The sequence below is a fragment of the Arachis stenosperma genome, chromosome 1 (genome assembly GCF_014773155.1).
Source record: "Arachis stenosperma cultivar V10309 chromosome 1, arast.V10309.gnm1.PFL2, whole genome shotgun sequence".
Classification (NCBI taxonomy): Eukaryota; Viridiplantae; Streptophyta; class Magnoliopsida; order Fabales; family Fabaceae; genus Arachis; species Arachis stenosperma.
The window spans coordinates 26,873,777-26,896,490 of NC_080377.1; the positions used below are offsets into that span (position 1 = coordinate 26,873,777).

The 22,714-nt window shown below is 31.2% G+C and overlaps 1 protein-coding gene across 1 annotated transcript; it reads right to left on the reverse strand.

The window, feature by feature from the left end:
• Window positions 1-18,144: 18,144 nt before the first annotated feature.
• On the reverse strand, window positions 18,145-21,052 carry LOC130976774 (uncharacterized). The gene is made up of 4 exons (XM_057901701.1): window positions 20,959-21,052; window positions 19,930-20,877; window positions 18,811-19,805; window positions 18,145-18,753 (listed from the first exon to the last, which is right to left on the reverse strand). The coding sequence occupies exons 1-4, from the start codon at window positions 21,050-21,052 to the stop codon at window positions 18,145-18,147; spliced, it is 2,646 nt and encodes an 881-aa protein (XP_057757684.1).
• Between the last annotated feature and the right edge of the window lie 1,662 nt (window positions 21,053-22,714).

Consider the following 22,714-nt stretch of genomic DNA (forward strand, 5'->3'; position numbering starts at 1 on the left):
TATTCTATTCTTTAAGATTTTGCTAATTGTGTTGTTGTTCAGCAGTCTCGGCATGGTACTAAATTTTGACTTGTACTATTTGTCGAAAAACTTTTTAAGACTACTATCACAATTGATGGACTATTTCATGCCAGACCCAATTTACCCACTGTGAGTCCTTTTCATAAAAATTTCGGTCAATATTTCGACACTTATTAACATAGTTGTCAGAATCGAATCGATAATCAAATCGATTAAATTATTGATTTATTGATTTATTGGTTCAAATAATGAATTATAGGTTGAATTGATAGAAACAATTTTATGTAAATAAAAAATAAAAAATAGTCAAACACTTAAAATTAAAATTTAAAATACATATTTTTACTAATATTTTATGAAAAATTAAGTTTCAAATCCCAAAAAAAACTAATACAAAGATAGACAAAATTAGCCAATACTACTACTACAATAATATCTTATTTGACACAACAAGAATAACAATTCATGAACTATATCTAAAGAGTAATTTCAAAGTTTAGGTATCTTTTTTCATTTGACAAATGTGGAGCTAAAACAATATATGGAACAATAATATAAAAGTAGCAGCCATGATTCTGAAAATCGAACCGGACCGGCCGGTTCAATCGGAATAATCGGGAACTGGTCACCTAGCCGGTCCGGGTAACGTCGAAAACCAACTGGCAAAGAACCGGTGAAAAAATCGGTCGAACCGGCAGTTAACCGACGAACCAGAAGAACCGTCCGATTTTTTGGCGGTTTTATGGTTTGCAACTTGAGATGCCAAACGACGTCATTTTGGCTTTTAAAAAAAAAAGAGAGAGAGAATGGCATACGCGTAACCCACTAGGCCACTAACCCTAATCTCCCCTTTCCCCTTTCCAAGTGTATTCAGCGGCCATTCACCCACCAAGGCCAGCATTGCCACTAAGCTCCAGATTCCGGAAACCACTGAGCCACCCACAGCCATCCACAGCAGCCGCGACTACCACCGCATTCTGCTTCTCACTGAGCCCGCCTCCTCATCGCCGAGCCCGCCTCCTCGTCGCCGAACGTCGCCGAGCCCGCCTCCTCGTTCGCCACCCACAGCCATCCATAGCAGCCGCAACCACCACCGAATTCTTCTTCTCGCTGAGCCCGCCTCCTCGTCGCCGAACGTCGCCGAGCTCGCCGAGCCCGTCTCCTCATTCGCCGGTAAGACTATGTTCTTGTCTTCTTGATTTATTTGCTACCTTCTGGGCTTCTGGGTTCTGATCTTGATTTATGAGCTCGCCTGCTCAATGCTTGAACTTGCTTCCTTCTGAATTCTGATTATGATTTATGAGTTCTATGCTTCTTGATTTTAATTTTCTGAGGTTCTGATCTTGATTTATGAGCTCGCCTGTTCTATGCTGCCTTCTTGATTTTTGTTTTTGATTTTCTGAGATTATTTTGATTGCTGTTTCATTATTTTCATGATTGCTGTTTTGATTTTGAATATGTTTTACTGCTTCTGTTTGCTGCTTCATGATTGCTGTTTTTGATTTTGAATATGATTGCTGCTTCTGATTTTTTATTTTGATTGCTTCATGATTTTTGAGCTCGCATCATCAGCGAATTTGTTTTTGATTGATGTAGTTCTGTTTATTGGTTAATTCTTTAGCTAATTGGTGTTTGTGTGTTAGGGTAGATCAATATGAATAACATGAAGGTTCCAAATGTTCCTGGTGGAGGGCTTTCTGCTCTGCTCAGAGTTAGCATCTTTGGTGGTCTTGCTGTGTATGGAGCTGCAAACAGCTTGTACAATGTTGAGGGAGGGCACCGAGCTATCGTCTTCAATCGCATTGTTGGTGTCAAAGATAAGGTTTGTTTCATCTACAATCACTGTTCAATTGAAATGTTTGTGATGTGTTTTGCAACTTGCAGCACTTGTTCCATTCTAAAAGGGTATTCTGTGGAAGTATTTTGTTATGAATTTCTGGCTTGATGTAAAGTTTTTTTGGGAACATTGGGAATGAACTTGAAGCTGTTTTGCTTGTCTTTCATGTTTTATGTATTATCATCTCTAGAGTCATATAGGTTCAAGGAAAGATTACAACCTGGGTTTGATCTAGCAACATAGTATTTTACTATTTGTCAATAATTCATTGTTGAGATGGGATAACAGGTCGATTCAGTTCATGATAAGTAGAAGTATTTGACTCGGCTAGTCCTTAAATGCTTGCTTCTGAGTGAGTGAATTTCAAAGTCCTGCATATGGTAAACTGGTTGTTATGTATCAACAAACTATGCTTGTCTATACTAAAATACCTTTGTTTTGAATAGTATCATTCAATCTATTTATACTTTACAGCCACAATTTAAGTGTTGCTAGATGATATGTACACAAGCCATGCCAATTTAAATTCTTTTGGGTTTCTTAGTATCACTATATTTCTCTTCCTTAATGATCTATGAAGTTGTTTGTGAACCTTTAATATTAAGTTATGGATAATTTATTATGTAAAATTTTAAATTTTATTAAGTTAGAAATTATTGAATTTATATATTTAAAATTATTTTTAGGTTTTTTAATAATTTTATTTAATATTTAATTAAACCGGTTGAACCTCGGTTGAACCCTGGTCGAACCAGTGAACCATTGAACCAGTAACCTCACTGATTTATTGACCGGTCCGGTTCTCACAACCTTGGTAGCAGCTATTAGAAATTCACATAACCTATCTTGTATCCAACAATATAAATTATAAATTAACATCGACAATATAGCACAATAACAAAAACAACCATAAACACCTATAATCATTAAAAAAATAGCAATCCACCAGTCACAATAACATCACTAATCAATTACTCACTTAATCAAATTATAACTCAATAACTGAATAACTAAACAAAACATAAAAAATACCTAATGCCTGATGCATCAAGTTACAAAACGCGGCAGAGAAGAGAGAAACCAAGCTTCTACGCATGGCGAAGCAAAGACTAGCAAGGGAGAGGCAGCAATAACGGCAAGCCACGCCAGACGAGGATGCGACAACGACGACGAGAGATGCACAGAGACGCAACGACTCAGGGGAGAGGAGCCACAAACAAAGGCTACGACACAACGACGGAGATGCAGAGGAACTCGCGATCGTGAGAGAGAGAGAGAGAGAGAGAGAGAGAGAGAGAGAAGTGTGTGTGTGTGGGAGAGAGAGAGAGATGCAAAGGAGTTCGCAATCGTGAGAGAGATAGAGAGTGTGTGTGTGAGAGAGAGAGAGATGCAAAGGAGCTTGCGATCGTGAGTGAGTGCGATCATGAATGAGAGAGAGAGAGTGTGTGTGTGAGAGAGAGAGATGCAAAGAAGCTCGCGATCGTGAGTGAGTGCGATCGTGAGAGGGAGAGAGAGAGAGAGAGATGCAAAGGAGTTCGCGACCGTAAGTGAGGGTAAGAATGAGATTGAGAGTGATAAAAATGAGATTGAGAGAGGTTTTTTTTTTAAACATCAAAACAGTGTTGTTTTGAAAAGAATGTTTAAAAAAAAAATCGAACCGATTGGATTATTTAAAACGAACAGTTCATCAATTTTTACTAAAATCGGCAGATCCAAACCAATTCTTATCGATTCTTTTTTTTTTTACGGTCAGATATCTCAACCGTATTGATTTTATATATTTGATTTACTAGTTTTTCAATTTAACCGACCAATTCGGTTTGATTCTAACAACTATCCTTACCAAATTATTTTATCAAAATGTAATTCTCCTTTATTTCGGTTGTCTTTCTTCGATCTTAACACTCGGCATAGCATATTTATGTTAAAAACGACCTTAATTTCATCCCTTGTTCAAGAGCTTTTTCTTGTTTTGATTCCATCTTGATCGAAACATCAAGGTTTGGTTGAAATTATATTCCAACCAACAGAATCATTATCATTTCTCTCGCTCTAACGATTTAAACATAGTATTTTTTTGTAGGTATTCCTTTTCTGGTACTTTGACGTGAAGTTCTCTCAATTTTTTTAACTTAAACAAAAAGTTTACACTTCAAATTTTTGAGATATCTATGTAACATATGAAAATCTTATTTCTTTAAATTACTATCTTTAAAATTAAATATATGATTTATAGATTATTTTGTTAGGTTGTGTATGCAAGGCTTTGGAATCAAAATTTATGCAATGATTACGTGGAATTTCCGCTATAAAATCTATCCTTCGAAACATCTGAGCAGTTTGTAGGCAAAAATCTACCAAATCATATGCGATTATCTCATTAAATTTCCATCTCTAACTAATTTTATGGTGGTTGTAGAATGTAGAGCTTGGAATCTATACGATTTCACACGCCGACAGAAGTTTTGGGCGTTAGTAGAATTAGCTTGCTCCATAATATAATAAATATAATAAATAATATTAGCAACCATGCCTTTTCAAATTGCACAACTTCTATATAAGTTAGGTTAGGAAAGTAACCAATCAATAATAACATTAGGTAATAATGCATATCAAAAGTTGAATTTTGGACTTGTTAGGCTCTTATTTATTATTCACCAATCAGATTTTAAACAGTATTCTTATCGTTTCTTTCTGGCTCTGTCTTTAATTTTCCAGCTTATAGTTTGTGTTTGTTTCAAATTGTGGAGTTCCGAAACTACGTACTACATGATCTTCTCATATCGAAAGGTCGAAGAAATCTCATATACTCCAATTTCGTTTTCGAAAATGATGTTAGCATGAAATTGTTCTCTACCACCAAAAAAAAAATTAAAAAAATAATTATAAAAAAATAAATGAATGAAAACAAAAGAATAAAGTATATGGATATGAACTGGTTATTACTATTGGTTGGCCAAAATGTACATGGCATATTGTTTTACAATTTCACCATCACTTCATAGTATATCCCTCAATTATGAAACCATTCTTTGTTATCATCGTAAATTTTAGTATTATTAGAATATAATTAAGATCAATTAACATTATTTAATATATCTAAATATTTATTATAAAATATTATATTTTGATTATTTAAATTTTCTTAACATTTATAAATATTTTTTTATTGTATTATTTTATAGAACTTAAATACACTCAATAATATATAATTTTTTTTAATTTAGCCTCTTGTTTTTAATAAGTATTTTTTTTATTGTCATACTAATCGGCGGTTGACTAATAATAAATAAATAAATAACTTATTATTTATGTAAATCTAAAAATTAATTCGTTATAAATTAAAATTTTATTTAAAAAAATTATTGTGGATCAATAAATTACTACGTATGCGTAAAAGTAATAATATACTAATCCAAATTGGTTACGTAAGGAATAGATGTGATTGAGATTGCTGTTAAGTCAATATCAGCAACGTATTAAAATACAATTGAATATTTATTACTTATTATTATGATACACCGGAAGAAGCTTTCGGGAATTTCAATTGGTTAGAAAATAGAAATGCATGGATCTCATCACTTTTGGTAGTACGTAGTCGTGAATTTCGAACAGATTAGGATCCACTCCTTTCCTTTTCTCATAGTGTACAGAACTGACCCAGAGGGGACCCAACTTGAAATGTATTAGTTAATAATATGTAATTACTGGAAGTAGAAGCTAAATGTTTTGTGATTCCATTAATTGCTGTTATCATAATATCGTCCATTCATTATGTTATATTGTGTATGTATAACACACAGCAATGTTTTGTGAAACTTCCCAGCATTGTTTTCTCTTAACTTGATTCGATGATGTGCGAATGACAATTTATGTCATTTTAAATGAATTTTAAATTTATTTATTTATTATTTTAAATTTTAATTAAATTTTTTAATAAAATTTAATAAATAATCAAATATTTAAATTAGAATAATATTTTTATATTTTAAAAATTTTGAATTCAAAAATAACAAAAATCAAGACCTTTTCACAAAAAAAACACAAAGAAAATAAAAGTATAGCTTAAAAAGTATGACCCAAAAAACGTGACTTAAAAAAAATGAAGACACACACGTCTGGAGCTAGGACACCCAGCACGCACGTCAGGCGTATAGAACTCCACACATGGCGACCTCCTTATACGCCCGGCAGTCCCCCTTTGAATATTATCTTCGCCGGGCGTCCATCCTACATTCCAACACCATGCCCGGTGTATGCATACATTCTTGGAAGTGTGTTTTGGGCTTTCTTGTTCAAATTCTTCTAACTTAAGCTCTGCTTAAGCATAATTACAACTCGTGGATTCAACAAATTAATGCCCAAATTTAATTATTTCCATCGTCAAAAATTTTTAATCACATTTAGAAGACTTGAAAATTTAGAAAATTAGTTATTAATTCTTTCTAGAAGTATAAGAGATTTGGTCATTTTAGATTTGATTTAAATTTTTACATTGAATTTAAAATTGAAGTCAGTAGTTTATCGTTCTTTTCAAAAGATAAGATTAGAGTAATCATCTTATCTTTCTCTCCAACGGTTAAGATTAGTTTAGTTTTGAGTTTGAATTTTAAAATTTAGACAATAAATAAGTGAGTACGGTAACAATCCTATTCGTACCTGTGGATACCTACCCCTCCCATATCTGCTCGGAACGGATACTCAGCCCCACACCGGAGCGAATTTTTAACGAACAGTGTTCTTGGGCAGGGCAGGAGTCGGGTTTAGGTTAAACCCGCCTCGATATATATATATATATATATATATATATATATATATATATATATATATACACACTAGCAGAAGACCCGTGCGACGCACGGGTTGAAAACTTTTGTTCCTTCTTTTGGATTTGTTTTTTCAGTGTTTTTGGATTGTTATTTTTTACGTTAATAAAAAGTACTTTTGTTATTCAATTCTTAACTAAATGTAACAAATTTATTTATTCTATAACCACTCAATACATAAGTATTTTTTCTAACTCTTCATTGTTTGCATAAGTATCATTGCTTTTCAAAACATTAATTTTGATGAGCACATCTTAGAATTGGCTATAGAAATTCTCTCACAAAATATTGTATCTTATTTAACTTCATAAATTATGCAACAACAAATACAACTTAAAAATATAAACAACACAATTAAGAAGATAAACACAAATAAGAACCAAAACAAATATAATTAAAGAAAATTTCATACACACGCAAGTCGCTAATTTATTGACCTAAGATCTCAAATGCAAGTAATTCTCCTAACACAACCAACTCCATCAATTGCAGTAACTCCACCGCAAACAACACTTTGAAATCAGTGTATTCGGATACCGATATAAAAAAGAAAAAAGAATACTTAATTCATATATACAGAAAAGATATCCAAAAAAATCCTAGTAAATTACAAATGATCAGATATAGTTGATATAAGACCAAAGAAAAAAGACAAAATATTTACCTTAATTCTTCGGGAGAACTGCTTCTCCCAAACCACCTGTTAAAAATGCATGCATCAATTCCGCAAGTAATATACTAAAAATTCTTAATTAGAACACAAACTCCACTATTTACTAATAAAGTTACAACTGAAATTGTAGGTTACTCAAATAAAAGGAAACATTTGAATTTAGAACTTCAGCAAGTAAAATGTTAACAGAATGTCTAAGTCCAACCAACTCACAACAACCGAATTCAAGAAAACTACAACACCATATCTTTAACACAAAGAAACTAAATCACACATTGTAACTAAACATTCTAGGCAAATCACATTAGCAACAATTGAATCTGATCCTAAATATTCATAGATGATGATGCCTCCTCATTATCATTCCAAGTTTCATCTATACTCCTAGAAAAGGCATCTTCAAGTTTTTGCTTTGTAGATCTTGGTACATCATGGTATGGGGATGCCAATCTCTTGTTGCAAACAATTTCATTCACCACATGAACAGATTTGTGCTAAGAAATAAGACAACAAAAATGAAATCTGTTAAATTTACTGAAATTTAATAAAAGGCGAAATACTTAAGCAATAAAAAATCAGTTCTACAAAAACACGATACCAAGGAATAATGGTCGGAAATACAACATAGAGATGAAAACTTACAGCAGGTAATACTGAACCAGAAATATGTGAAACAGAGTCTTCAATAGAAGTCACATTTGAAGCCGAAACAATAGCACACTAATTATACATGTTTTGATAGAGAAGACAATATCATTGTTACGCATAATACTAAAAAAGTGAACAAACATTTATTAAAAAATATCTTGGAAGTCAATAGACAAAACTAAACTAACCGCATTCAAAGCACGATTCTCAACATGTTCAATCAGCTTTAACATAAACTCATGTGTAGAAACTTTAAAAATATTATATGTAGGGCATATTGTGTCACTCTCAACGGGCTGAGGATCAACCATGAATACCAATTTTTTCCTATCAATTTGTACAAAAAATCGGATGCATCCAAGTGAAATTCTTCATTCTGACAATAGAAGAATAGAGAAGTCAGTATCTGAATATACCGAGAAAAAAAAAGAATAAAATATCAAATCTAAAAAATCAAAGACACAGAAAGAGAACAAATTAAAGAGTAGAAACAATACACATGACGTATCTTTAAGATACAAATTAAGGAAATCATCAATTGATATCACACCAGAGAGAATTTTACAGAATTTTTTACTTTTAATCACAATATTTTTTTTACATTAAATGAATAAAGATATATCATTTAACAGGTAGAAATATAAGAGATAAGGAGTTCCAGTCTAGAGAACATGGTGAAAAAAAAAAAAGCAGAACATCAACATTATTAATTTATTGAATTAAATCCCTAATAAAAAATACAACATCAATAATTAAAAGATTAGAAACTAACTTAGCATCATAAATAAAATTAAAATAAATGTCTTATTTTCTAATAAAGTTAAGAATGTGACTTGCAAGACATAAAAGTTTTTAAAAATAAAAATACTACTAACAAAAAAAAACACACACACACACAACCAACTCCTAAATACATTACCAATTCCAAGAGAAACAACTCACTCATCAGTTTTATATTACAAACAGTAAACAACTAAATGTTAAATATATCCAACTAAAATTCAAGTGGAGTATAATAACACAGATAAGAATAAACTCCTCACTAATTTTATTTCAATATTAGATGGAAAAAATATAGATTCTCAATATTACTTATAGCACCATATGAAATAAATGAGTTGTTATCAAAACTCATATCTAAATAGTTCACAATTTTTAGATAAATTATAAGCATCAATGTAACAAATAGATAATAAATTAATCTCGTTCAAAAGTAACTCGTGAAGAAACTAACCAAGATAAAGGAGTCATCATCTCTTAAAATCTCAGAACATTTTTGCCCTATTAAGTGCTGCACATCTCCATCATGGAGAATTAATGCATTGCAACCACCAGCGTGATTAACATAAACTTTTACTTTGTATCTACAATAACAAAATAACAGTAAAGATATTTTAAAATAATCCAAAAGTCCTAAACTAACCCGAAAATCTACTAATTAAACAATATATAAATAAAAATGAAGATAATTCAAAAGATAACCTCAAAACTCCATCAGAACAATGTGTCAAGCAAATGTGACAAAAGAGCTTAGATTGGTCGGCATCTATTTTTTCACCACACAAACAAACTGAGTACCACCAATTCCTATCATTAAAGATAGATGTAATTGTACCAGCCAACAGAACACAAGGATCCTACAATTTGTTGAATTTTATGATCCAAAAGAAACGAAAGAAACATGAGAAAATTAATTAAATTGAATCCAAACAGCATGCTTAATATCATTTATATTTATACAAAATCAATCTAAACTGTTTTGTACCGGCTTTGTAAGGTTATACGCAGCACCCAAAGCCTCCATATCAACTTCAATAGATTCCATGTTGTCAGAAGTAACAGAGATTCTACTACCAAGAGATGATATTTCATCATGAGGCTGCGAATTTTGAATGACATCCTCATAAATTGGTGAAAATACAGTTGGTGGGAAAAGTCTCTACACAAAATGTTAATTGATCAAGATAGAAATAAAAAAGGAAAAACAAAAAAAGCATGGTAACTATATGTCTTTGAAAGAACAAAAGATCAATTCACGGTAAACGAAGTCCAAAATAAAAGTATGGAATGGAACTACTAACACTGGAAACAGGATCTGTCTTAAATTTATTAACAATCACATGATCATCAGAACAGTTGACTACTTTAAATGTCCCAACATTTGGTCTATTTCTAACTTTTTTCCGGTCTACTTTAAACACAACTTCCTTTCCAATTACATCATCAAAGAATGGTGGATAAGGGGTTGCATACACAACCTACAATTAACCAGAAAAGTATAAAATAAAAATGAAGTCAACCAAAATAAATGAATGTCACTCAAAAGACCAAATATCATTAATAAATGAAAAAGTATAAAATATGTGTTTTGGTATTATGAAATATATATCTATACCGAGTGCTCAGCATCAAGATCCTGAACAACCTCAATGAGCTTTTTCTTGAATAAGAGCGCTACAGGACGATCATACAAAACAAATCTAGCACTTCCAGTAGCATCCTTAACATATACTAAAACCTTGTACCTAAATTAAGACATAAAATAATTAGAAGATCTTTTAACAATGAACTAATTTCACATATAAATTATATAACATATGATATTTTTTAGAAGTAAATCGAACATACTTTTTCACAGCATTCTTTATTTTCCTTCCACATTCGGAACAACTGAAATGACTTCTGAAAAGCTCCAAAGGATAACCACAGACACATGAGTAGTACCACCAATCAAAATTATTGTATATACTTTTAATCTTAGCAACAACATTGAAGAAACCATCCTATATCACAAATATTGAATTAGAAATAATTACAATGATGAGCAACACAAAAATAAAATTTCAAAGAAAGACAACTATAATAAGCAAAGTTACACATAGTTTACAATAATCCTAAAAATGACAAATTAAGTTCCACTAACTGCATCATTTTCTCTTAATTCCTTAATATTCCTATTCATAGAGAGATTGACAAAATCATCATCGACATCAGCAACAATAAATCCATTACCAAGCGTGATATAGTCAATGAAATATGACTCCGAAGGATCCAATCTACATATTTTATAGTCACAAAAAAAATTACTAAATACCAACATTAATGTCAATATACACAAAATACATAACACCAATTAGAAGAAAAATTGATGCTCACCTAGTAATAAAACATACAGCCTCTGGAATATCAGGATTGATCATGATTTTGGTACAATCTATTACATTCTGAACTACAATCTTTTCTATTATTGGTAAAATAAAAATAATCAAAATCAATATATTAATTTTCTGTGAAAAAAATAACATCAAAATAAACTTTATCATTCGAAAATAATTCTAATTGAAGTCATAAAATTAAATATTATTATCAATAGTATATTAATAAGGACATAAACCTCTATAACAACTCTTTTTTGACTGAGTTTATACTCAAAATATCATATTTATCACATGTTCCAGAGATTCTAATCTTTCCATTATCTTTGTTTTTAATTTTGGGACTATTCATTTATAATTAGATTGACATTAATTAAAATATTAACTTTATTGACACATTATAATAACCTAATAATTTTTTATAAAAGTTATGTAAATTAGGTGTAACTTAAATATTTGAAGCCATATGTTTAGTACAGAAATTCTTTACGAAACAATAAATTCTAAAAGAAAATTCAGAATATCTTCATAAATTTTGACCTTGACAGATTGGAGTAAATTAATTGGCGGTTGCGAGACACCATTCATAAAAGCCAACTGCATCTTTGTTAAAAAATCTCCAAATAAATTACAGGTGAGATAAGAGCTACAATATGACGTGTTCAACATAAGTACTAACTAATTGGTTTATTAATAGACTCCATGAATACGGACATATAAAGAATGAAAAAATCCAAATCAGATACTAAAAATCACAACAAACAATAAACAATCAAATAAAATGCTAACCCATTTGAATACAATTGGATGAGAACTAATTTAAACTTTTTCCCATCGTCAAGTTCAACATCAGAATAGTCACGAACACTTATCAGGAAACCCATGACATCTGATCACATCAAACAGAAAGAGATTAACACACAATGATTATTTATAACATACATATCCATTTTATTTGTGATTAGAGTACATTTAAGATAGTAAATCATAATTATACCGATCAAGTAGACTGAATCTTGTCCCATCTGAACAATACTTTCAACAGTCTCTAATGAATATGAAACCTCTGGAAACTCAACATCAGAAATTGGAATAACCTCCGTGTCAAACCAAAAAAGCAACTTATATCGATGCTTTACAACTTTTGCTGCACAAATATTTGGAACTACCGTGAATCGAGATATAGAATACAGCTCTCATTCTTTGAGAATTTTTTGGAATTGATTAATGATCTCCTTCTTCAAAGTACACTGTATCTTGTTCAACTTCATAAATCACATGACAGCAAACACAATTTATAAATATAAACAACAAAGTTAGAAGCATATAGTGTCTTGTTCACATGAAAACACAATACTATCACCATTAATAAAAAAGATTGAAGATCAAAACATGTTAGGAGTTTCAAGTTGAAAATTTACATATGTATTAACCATATAAAAAACGGAATAAATATTAAAATATTCAGAAGACCACAATAAATATAATTTGTTAAAAATAATAAGTTACTTTCCTAATTTGATTCCATTTAATTTTTAAAAATGCAAATAAGATTAAGTGCAAATTTAATTGAAGGCACAACTCAAGCCATCACTGCCACCATTTATGGATCCTAATTATATTGTTTTTTTCTTGGTTGAAAGTTAGAATTGGGTTGGGCTTGATATAAATTGTTCCAATACCTTTATTATGGATAAGCCCAATAATAAGATGGACTAAATTTAACATTCTAGCCCAAAATATCACAATGAATGACTATTCCCTATACGCTTTTTCATATCAAGAATGGCCATGGTTATGGTAGCCCAAAAAAAAGAAAGAAAAAAAAAAGCCTCCTTTAGGGATGCTTATCCCTTGATGTCATTGTGTGGCATTATCTATCACATTCTTCACTATGGAGAGAATCCTCTAGCATAGAATACCTAAGAATCTTGGTTTCGGAGACGAGAAATTGCATTTTTTTTCCTTGGGAGAGTGAAAGAAGTTTTTTTAATTGATCGCCATTCGCAAAAGAAAAAAAAAACGGTTATCATAAAATTACTAATTATAAAAGATAGAAAACTTTATTTTTAAATAAATTTACAAAAAATCGCTTCAAAATATGAGTGAATTTCTTTTTTCTAACCATAAAAACAAATCTGTTACTCTCACACTAATTTAGAAATAATGTAACACAATCCAATTTTTAAGAAAAATTGTTTAACTTCATAAATTATGTGACACAAAATACAATATAAAATAATAAACTACATAGTCTAGAACATAAAGCTTGGTTAGCAATTGGAATTTTTATACAACTTGTTGAACTAAACTGCTTTTAAGAAAGTGCACATAAATTGATTAAGTTAAAATCACAATTGTTTAATTATTTTAAAAATTTTTAGGATTTTCTAACTCCAAGTTAAATATTCAAAGTATACACCCAAATTTTTGACAAAAAACAAAAAGGAACATTCAATCCTTTTAATGAGAAAATATAAAAAACTGAAATTTTAGACCATGTTTTTTTCACTAAATAGGTAATATCCAATTCAAGTGAGTAATTGAAGAAACTAAATTTTCATTAAACTGATTTGAACACACAGACTACACTTTCACGCTATTCCAATTATTTTAGCATTTTTTTTCCTAGAATAAAATCCACAAACAACACAGAAAAGCTGAGAACAAATAACGAAATAAAAGTTCTGCATCTTTGAACCGAACATAAAAGGTAGAAATAATATACCAAAACTCAGAACAAATTATACAGAAAATTCAGATTTTATTATGGGTAAACTTTTACTTGAGAAACTATAAAGCATGTCATTGCACTAAATGATTATGTCATTTCCAAAAATCAGTAAATGAGAACTACCACAGCATGTGAGATAAGAAACTAAATAAAGATACGTAGAATACCAAATATAAAATTGAGGGAGAATCAAAAATTAAGCAAATAATGAGACTAAGTAGTATTAGTATTGAAGTATAGGAGAAATTTATTGGGTAAAATCTGATAAAATTATAGATGTTTTTCAGGCATGGTGCCACCAAATTGTGGTTAGATGCGAAAAAAGATGGTGGATTAATCTATGATTTACTAATATCTGGATTACTTGGAGAATTAAGAACCAAAAGGAAGATGTAAACTTAGCAAACTTCAGGTTTTGTAGCATGGTTTGTGGAGACCATTAGTTCTAACTATTGATTGAGATTTGTAGGCTTAGATGCAGATAGATTTTGCTCTAATCTTGCTTTTACATTTGTAATCAAAGTAGAATTTCTTGAATTAGTTTCTAAAATCTTTGTAACACTTTTCTTAGACGTTTCACAGGTAGTTTAGTTCATCCTCTATGGTTGTTAGTTAGTTGGTGTTGAAGCACAAGAATTCCATAGTATACAATCCAACTTGTATTCAATAAACTTTAACAATTTCAACCAAAGTTTTATGAAGATATTTATTTAGAAGTATCACTCTGTAGTATAGAAAAAATTTTTGACCAAAGTGTATATTTTATGCATTAAGTTTATCTATGAGAATTTTGACTTCATTTTTACCCCACAATTAAAAATACCCTTGAGGTCTTAGAAAAAGCTCAAGCAACAAAATAACTTGCTAGATAGAAAAAACACTGATTTGTTTGCTTCATATAACTATTACTTTTTGACTGACTATATATTCCATCAATGGCTTCCTTTTGATTGATGAAATTGTAAGGATTAGAATCATACATAACCCATTTGCTCAGCTTTATATTACTAAACTTTCTTTCTAACCATTTTAACCACAGACTTGAACCAATCTAGATCATGAATCATGAGCGAAATTCGCATAATCAAGCTTGTACTCTGTCATTCGATTCATAAAGCAAAGTTTGCAAAACTCAGCATTTCTATTGAAGTTCTGATTCTATTAATTCTAAAAACTATTTTCCTTCAAATGAACAACATCTCAAGCATTGGCATATTTTAGAGTGACACACAAGTTAAACGAAAATTCAACTCAAATAAGAACACATTAAATAAGCATTGTCCTATCCAAAGAACAAATTAAAACTAAACCACCATGATTGATTGTCTAGTTCTCTTAAATCCATGCCTTTGTAGAATAAAAAAAATAAAGTAGTAAATAGCAAAATTTCAATTATCAATAGATTCCAAAGACCAACACAGGTTAAACAAAGCAAGTGATCAACATATCCATGTCTTTGTATTAAATAACATGTTTGAAAGAATGAAAAATGAAGAAAGTCACAGAAAAATTGCCAAGGATGGAACTGTGTACTAATGCGACAGATATACAGCATTAAATTTAGCTTTCAAATTATTCACATAGACATTTTATCAAGCAGTTTTCATGCATTAAGTTACACAGATAGGATTATGCATACCAAACAATTACGAAAGACCTCATACCAATAACAAAAAAAAAATTGGAATCATAAAACTGTGAATTATAATTTTCTACATTTCACATAGCTTCTTCTAATGATGAAAAACCTTCTATTGAAATATCTGATTCAACTCAAAACAAAACAAAATTAAATAGACTGAATCTGCAGCAGGTAGTAAACTTGAAAAATTAAACAAAATTCTGAAAACATATATAATAACTCTCGGATTAAAAAATGTCTCAAAGCATATATAAAAACTCACTGATTTATCCATGACCACAATATGAAGAAAAGCAGGTTCGTCAGTCTCCTCTCTGGGATCACATGAACTCCACATCCTGATCACCCTAACAGTTATTTTCCAATACTCCTTCCAATGAGTGATGTTACGAAGGCATTGTTGTGAATCAGTTGACACCATACAAATCTTATTTGCTGCATCCATGGCCAGAACCAGCACAAAAAATGAAAGGATATATCCAATGTTGAATAATAATTCAGAGAAGAAAGAGCATACAAAAGAAAACTCTTTTTCTGGGACCAATAAAGCAATTTAAAAAATCAGAAATAACAAATTCCAATAACATTCAAAATCAATGAAATGAAAACCCTAATACACCTACTCTAAAACAATTTCAACTAAAGTACAGCCAATAGATATTAGAATCATCATGATCAACAGCAACCCTAAGGAATAGCTATTTAAATCCATTAGTCACTTCCACATAAAGAAAAATGACTCAGTTAGATACAAAATCACAGTAAAGAAGTAGAAGTAGTTACAATTACTAATTTGATAGACAACTATAAATCTAATAAGAGTACCTGTGTATTGAATCCTATTGTGCCCTGTGATTGCTAACAGGAAACGTTGGTCAAATCAATGGAAAATCCTATGCATGTTCTGACAGAAGATCTTCACCATGTCACCATTATATGGGAAAGAGAAGCTCTTCATCGCCGCCATCATGGGAACCCAAGAAACGTTGTAGCAGGAAAAACGTGTTGAGCAACACCTAATAGCAACTTGTGCTCCCTTCATATAGTGGGTAGCTTTTCCAGGTCTATGGAAGAGATGTTGAGTGACATGAAACAGAGAGCCTGGAAAAGAGAAGAACGCGAATGTCATCATGCCCTGTGAAAAAGACCCCTAAAGTTGAAATAGAAGGGGTTTATAGGGTATGGAATAAGAAAAAGTAAAACAGGATAACTGTGGAAAAGGGATTTATAGGGATAAGGCAAATTGAAAGGATATGGAGAATGGGTGAGGATTTCACATAATGATTTTATTTTGGAAGTAGAGATTTTTCTATCACATCAATCTTTCTCTATTTAATTAAAATTATATTTATTATTGATAGAAATTGGTGAAGGGTATATGAACCATATCCAATAGGTCAATTTTGATCATTTGGCTTTCACTCTTTAATTTCGATTTTTGAGCAATCAATTTATACAATTAATTAATTAAACCCAATCCATAAAGAGTCACAATCAAGTGTAACATTGCTTATACGTTAAGAAGAAGCTCTTAATGTCAAAACAAGGAAGCAAACACGCAGTGTAACCATGACCTTGTTCTAACCAAAGTTAGTGGAGTTATTCCAAAAATTCCAATACCATTTCCATTTTCAAGATATACGCAGCTTCGTAGCCACACATTTGAAAAATTAAAGATAACTTAAATTTCAATTGAAAATAAAATACAATTTAATGATAAAACGAATTAATAAAATTTTAGGTTTAAATTAAATTTTAATATTTAAAATATTTATAAAATAAAATAAATTTTTTAACAAATACCTCCATCTTTTATTAATATAATATAATTTTTAAACAATAAATATATTTATTTACTAAACAATATGAAATTATTTAAATACATCTAAAAATTTTAAGAATTAATTTTTTTAAAAGTAGGTGTGCACCAGTTTGTACGAAATATTTTTTCTTAAGAGTATTTATTACATCTAATAATCTAAACACATCTAAAAATTTAAATAAATTAAATTTTAGTATGTGTGCACCATTTTTTAAAAGTTAATTTTTTTTATATACAAAAAACAAATAGATACGATACAATTTAAACAAAAAAATATCTAAGTAACTTAGATCATAAATCTATACCATAAAACTATAAGAAAATGTTTTTGAATAAATCTTAAATTTTAAATATATTTATAAAAAATTTACAACTAACTCTTACAAAAAAATAAATTATTTACTAATGAATAAAAAAAATCATCAACTCATTAAAAAAATGATATTATAGAAATATATAATGAACATTTTAAAAAAATAGCTAATAGATATTATTCGACACAAAAAAACCTAACAATAAAAGCCTCTTTAAAAAATGTATATAACAATTAAAGAGTTTTTAGCAAATAAGTTTTAAGCATAAAATAAATCTTTTTTTTATACAGAAGAATTGTATAATTTTCCTATATCTTTTGCTCCTCTATGATTTTAACAGAATTTTGAACAAAAAATAAAATATAGACCCCAAATAGAATAAAAAATAAACAGAAAAAGAATACTTCTAAAACAAACCTCAACTTTTTCAACAAATAATTCATATAGCATAGAGAAGAAACTACTTACCAAATTATATTTTTTGAAAAACTTCTTTGTAAACAACATTTGATGTGAGGTTACACATTTCATCATCTTCATTAGATAATAATATCTTCAATCCTGACCTTGTTGTCACTCTGGATATTGCAACATACAACTGACCATGAGAAAAAACTGCTCTTCGAAGATATATACCGACCAGGGCTAATGTTTGCCCTTGACTCTTATTAATAGTCATTGCAAAACAAAGACTAACTGGAAACTGTCTACGCTGAAATTTAAACGGGATTCCAGGATAACTGGGTATTAAATTCATCCGAGGAATAAAAACTTTGTCACCAATGTTACTTCCAGACACAATTTCAACCCCAATAATGTTCTCTCCAAGATCTTGAACAATGAGTCGAGTTCCATTACACAATCCATTTGCTTGATCTATGTTTCGTAACAAAATAATGGGAACACCTTTCTTCAATTTAAGAGCATGTTTTGGTATCCCAGAACATGTAATCTGGTTCAAAAACTCAGTTGTCAACCAATCAGTGTCAATCGCACCTTGACAATCACTACTACAAATAGAGTCAGAACTCAAATAAACCTTCTCAGGACCAGGAAAACTGTCAACAACAAAGTCATTTATCTATTGCACAATATTAACAGTAGGAGCAAGTATAGCACGTTCTTGAAAATAAGAAACATTACCATAGTTATCATGAATATTTGAATATATCGCTGAAACAATATCCTGAATAGGATTGTCAGTTGGCGGAATAAGTAAATCACTTGGAATATCAACAATTATTTCATCCTCCTTTTGATTCCCACAAGAACCTTCACCAATCTTTAAAATCCAGTCTGAGAATTCTTTTATTTCATCCAAATTTGACAAAACAGAGTTTTTTCCCAACCTAAGATTTTTTGTCAACCACATAACATTACAATGCTTCCAAAGAATTGACGAATTAATTGAAGCCATAACTATTTCAGCACGAGTTGCTTTCGGAATAACTGGCAACACTTGTCTAAAATCACCACCAAGAACAATAACTTTTCCACCAAACGGAATATCACGAGCCGAAGCAACATTTGAACTCATTAGGTCACGGAAAGTTCTATCAAGCGCTTCAAATGCCAACTTGTTCGTCATGGGTGCCTCATCCCATATTATTAGAGAAGCACGACGGATGAGTTCCGCTCGCTGACTATCTTTCTTAATACTACAAACAGATTCCTCATTCAGCTCAATGGGGATGCAAAATAATGAGTGTGCAGTCCTCCCATTAGGGAGCAATAAAGATGCAATACCACTAGAAACAACATTTAAAACAATTCTCCATTCTGATCGAAGACGGAAAGACAATAATCTCCACAGAAATGTTTTTCCAGTTCCACCAAATCCATACACAAAAAAGAATCCAGGTCTTTTATTGGTAACTGTATCAATTATTCTCTCATAGATCAGTTTTTGCTCATCTGTCAATTTGTCCAAATTTACATCATGTTCTTCTCGAAGTTGATCTACATCATAATTCATCTCATTCAAAATCATAGAACTTGAAAAATGGGAAACCAAATCCTGATTAGGAAAAGGCATTTGGGAATAATCTTTCAAGCTTCTGCCATTCATTTGCAATAATTTTTCAACTTCAATCAAACAAAGAACTTGAAGTTCCTCTTCTGTCATCATGAGCTCTACGAAGTAAGTGAGAAAAAAAGGCACATGAATTACAAATAAAAGGTAAACTTATCATGACATAACCATCTACAAATAAACTTACTGAATAATAATAAATAGAACAAGACTTTGAAAAAATACCTTGCAATTGCAACTCCCGTCTTCTATAATATAAAATGTCGTCCGCTAACAATCGCCAAGTGTCTCTCCAAACCAACTCTGGTTTGTTCATTGAATTAGATGCTAACAATGTAACAAACAACTGACGCAACTGAAAACCAGATGAGAATTCTGCAGTTTCTTTAATAGCATTAATGAACTCCTGATCATCACTCAATAAACCAAGAGCATTGCACGCAGCCTTGAAAGAATCATATACAACACCATCAACAGTACGAATGCTTTCAAAACTTTTACAACCCCTTTGAACATTGAGCAGCAAACGCAGATAAAATATCTCACCCGAACCAACATGGATAAAAGTTAGCCTTCCAATTGAGAACCCTCTCTGCCTTGGAACCCATGCTTGAGAATCACGCAAGTAAACAAAATGATTTGGAAATTCAGAATATAATAACTTATTACCATGCGGGAACTTAAGATTAGCTCGCATCCACGCAGTAAACATTGTATCCTTATACTTATTTTTCTCAACAATTTCGGGAATCTTATCATGATCAGCGAATAATAGATTCTGCTTTTCAGGCAAATGGAATATCAACCGCTGAACAGATGGCCACTTATAATGAATATCAAATGCAAATAGTCTCCAAGCAGATTCCCAAGGTGCTAGATAGCGACAATCATAGAATTGCTTAATCTCATCAACATCTTGACCACCATTTTCCTGAGTTTGTACATTTCTAATTGACGCAGTGACGCGGTCTGGCCCCTTGTTTATGTATTTAAACAAATACTTGATGACATTTGACTTGTTACAAAACTCCAAATTGATATGAGCTCGATATTTCATAAGGAGCATAGGATTATAAGGAACAACAAATCGATTATCCACATCCACACCATTTATTTTATAAGTAATCCCCATATTTCGCCTTCTATATATTGGATAACCATCTTTATCAAAACCTGTTGCATCAACAAATTTCTTGGGATAGAATTTAGAACAGCCACCATTTCACATGCAAGGAGAAGAAGGTCTTAATTTACCACAAGGACCATGAATCATATATTTAGTAACAACACTATACAACTTTGGAAATCTAACTAGATCCGGTAACTCAGCTGATATAACCTCATCCATGATTTCAGTTGTTTGTAACCTACCCACATTTTGAAGCCAAACCAAAATATGTGCATGTGGCAAACCCCTTTTTTGAAATTCAATTGTATACATCCCTAAACAAAAGAGAAATTCAATTTTGCATATATAACTCATTATTAAATAAGCAGAAATAACCACTTAAAACTTATCGGCATTCACAGGTCCAAAGAAGACTCCATCCTTCAAATCAGTCATCAAAGATTGAATTTTCAACTCAAACAACCTACATGCAAGATCAGGCCGATCAGATATAGCAATATGAGAGCGTTCAGTGTATCTTTGAAACTCCAGCCAACTCGGGTTGCAAGTTATAGTAATAAATAAATCAGGATAACCATATTGTTTGCAAATAGACATAGCATCTTGACAATTATTAAACATATATCTTCTGCCCCCAGTAAAAGAAGACGGTAACACAATCATGGTTCCAATGGAACACGCATCAACATCTCCTCGTTCCATGGCTTCTTCAACCCCTTGCAATATATGAGATCTTATATTCTTCTGGTCAAATCTAATATACATAAAACGCTGTGATTCAACCATACTAAACGAATCAACAATAAATTGTTGGAATAACCATCTAGACTTGAGTATCGTCCCAAACTCATTTTCTCGTTCTTGGATTCGAAAACAAATAAATTTCCGTAGAGAAACTCTTTGTCTTTTTGGTATATTTTCTCTACTTCTAACACAACGGTATGGTATATCTTCCTGGTATCCATCTTCACCATACGGGAATAGCAAAGGATATTGCAACGACCAGTACAACGTATGTGTCTCATGAATGCGTTTTAAGTCTCCATTCCTCCACTGAACAATAATATCACGTGTAATATCCGATCCATCAAAATCCCCAATAATAAGACCAGCAATTTCAGAAACTGTGGGCTCATTATACACTCGAGGGTCTGCTGCTCGATGTCTAAACAAACGAATGGAAAAAGCCTCAGTAGGACGTTGCTGATAGAACTCTTTCGCCATTCGAAAAGATTTTGCAACGACATTATTCTCATCAAGCATCTTTAATAAATCTTCAATTAATGTTGAATCCAAAGAACCCATACGACTGCTAAAGCTACATATAAAAACTGTCAAGTAGAAACATATAAAAACTAATGGAAAACAAATATGAAAATACAACAATTAGGATTTCATCAACCATACTAATACCATACCAAAAAATTCCCTCTCTATTTGCCAGCTCATTCTCAGTGTCAAAAATATACAACTGAGCAAATTTCGGTTGCTGCCCAGGCACGGGGAGTAAACTACCAATTCTATGGTAATTCTGGCCACAGAGAATAAATTGCGATGGACCTGATCCATTACTAAGAGACGTGTCAACCCTTCCATCAATAGAAGTTAAACAAAACAAATTATTATATGCCCGAATGTTCTTAAAAAAATGTTTACTCCTTGGATCATTTCCACTCAAAAGTGAAACCAACAATTCAGGTGGCTCCTTCAACAATGGCAATTGCACTTTTCCTTTAAGGCAACACATTGAAAATACTGGTTGACTAACTTTAGATTCTCTGATAACACGTTCATCATACCAAAAGCCCGCACCACACCATGTGGAAGTGTAATTACAATCACCATGGTCCAAGTATCCTATTTATAAAATAATGAACATCA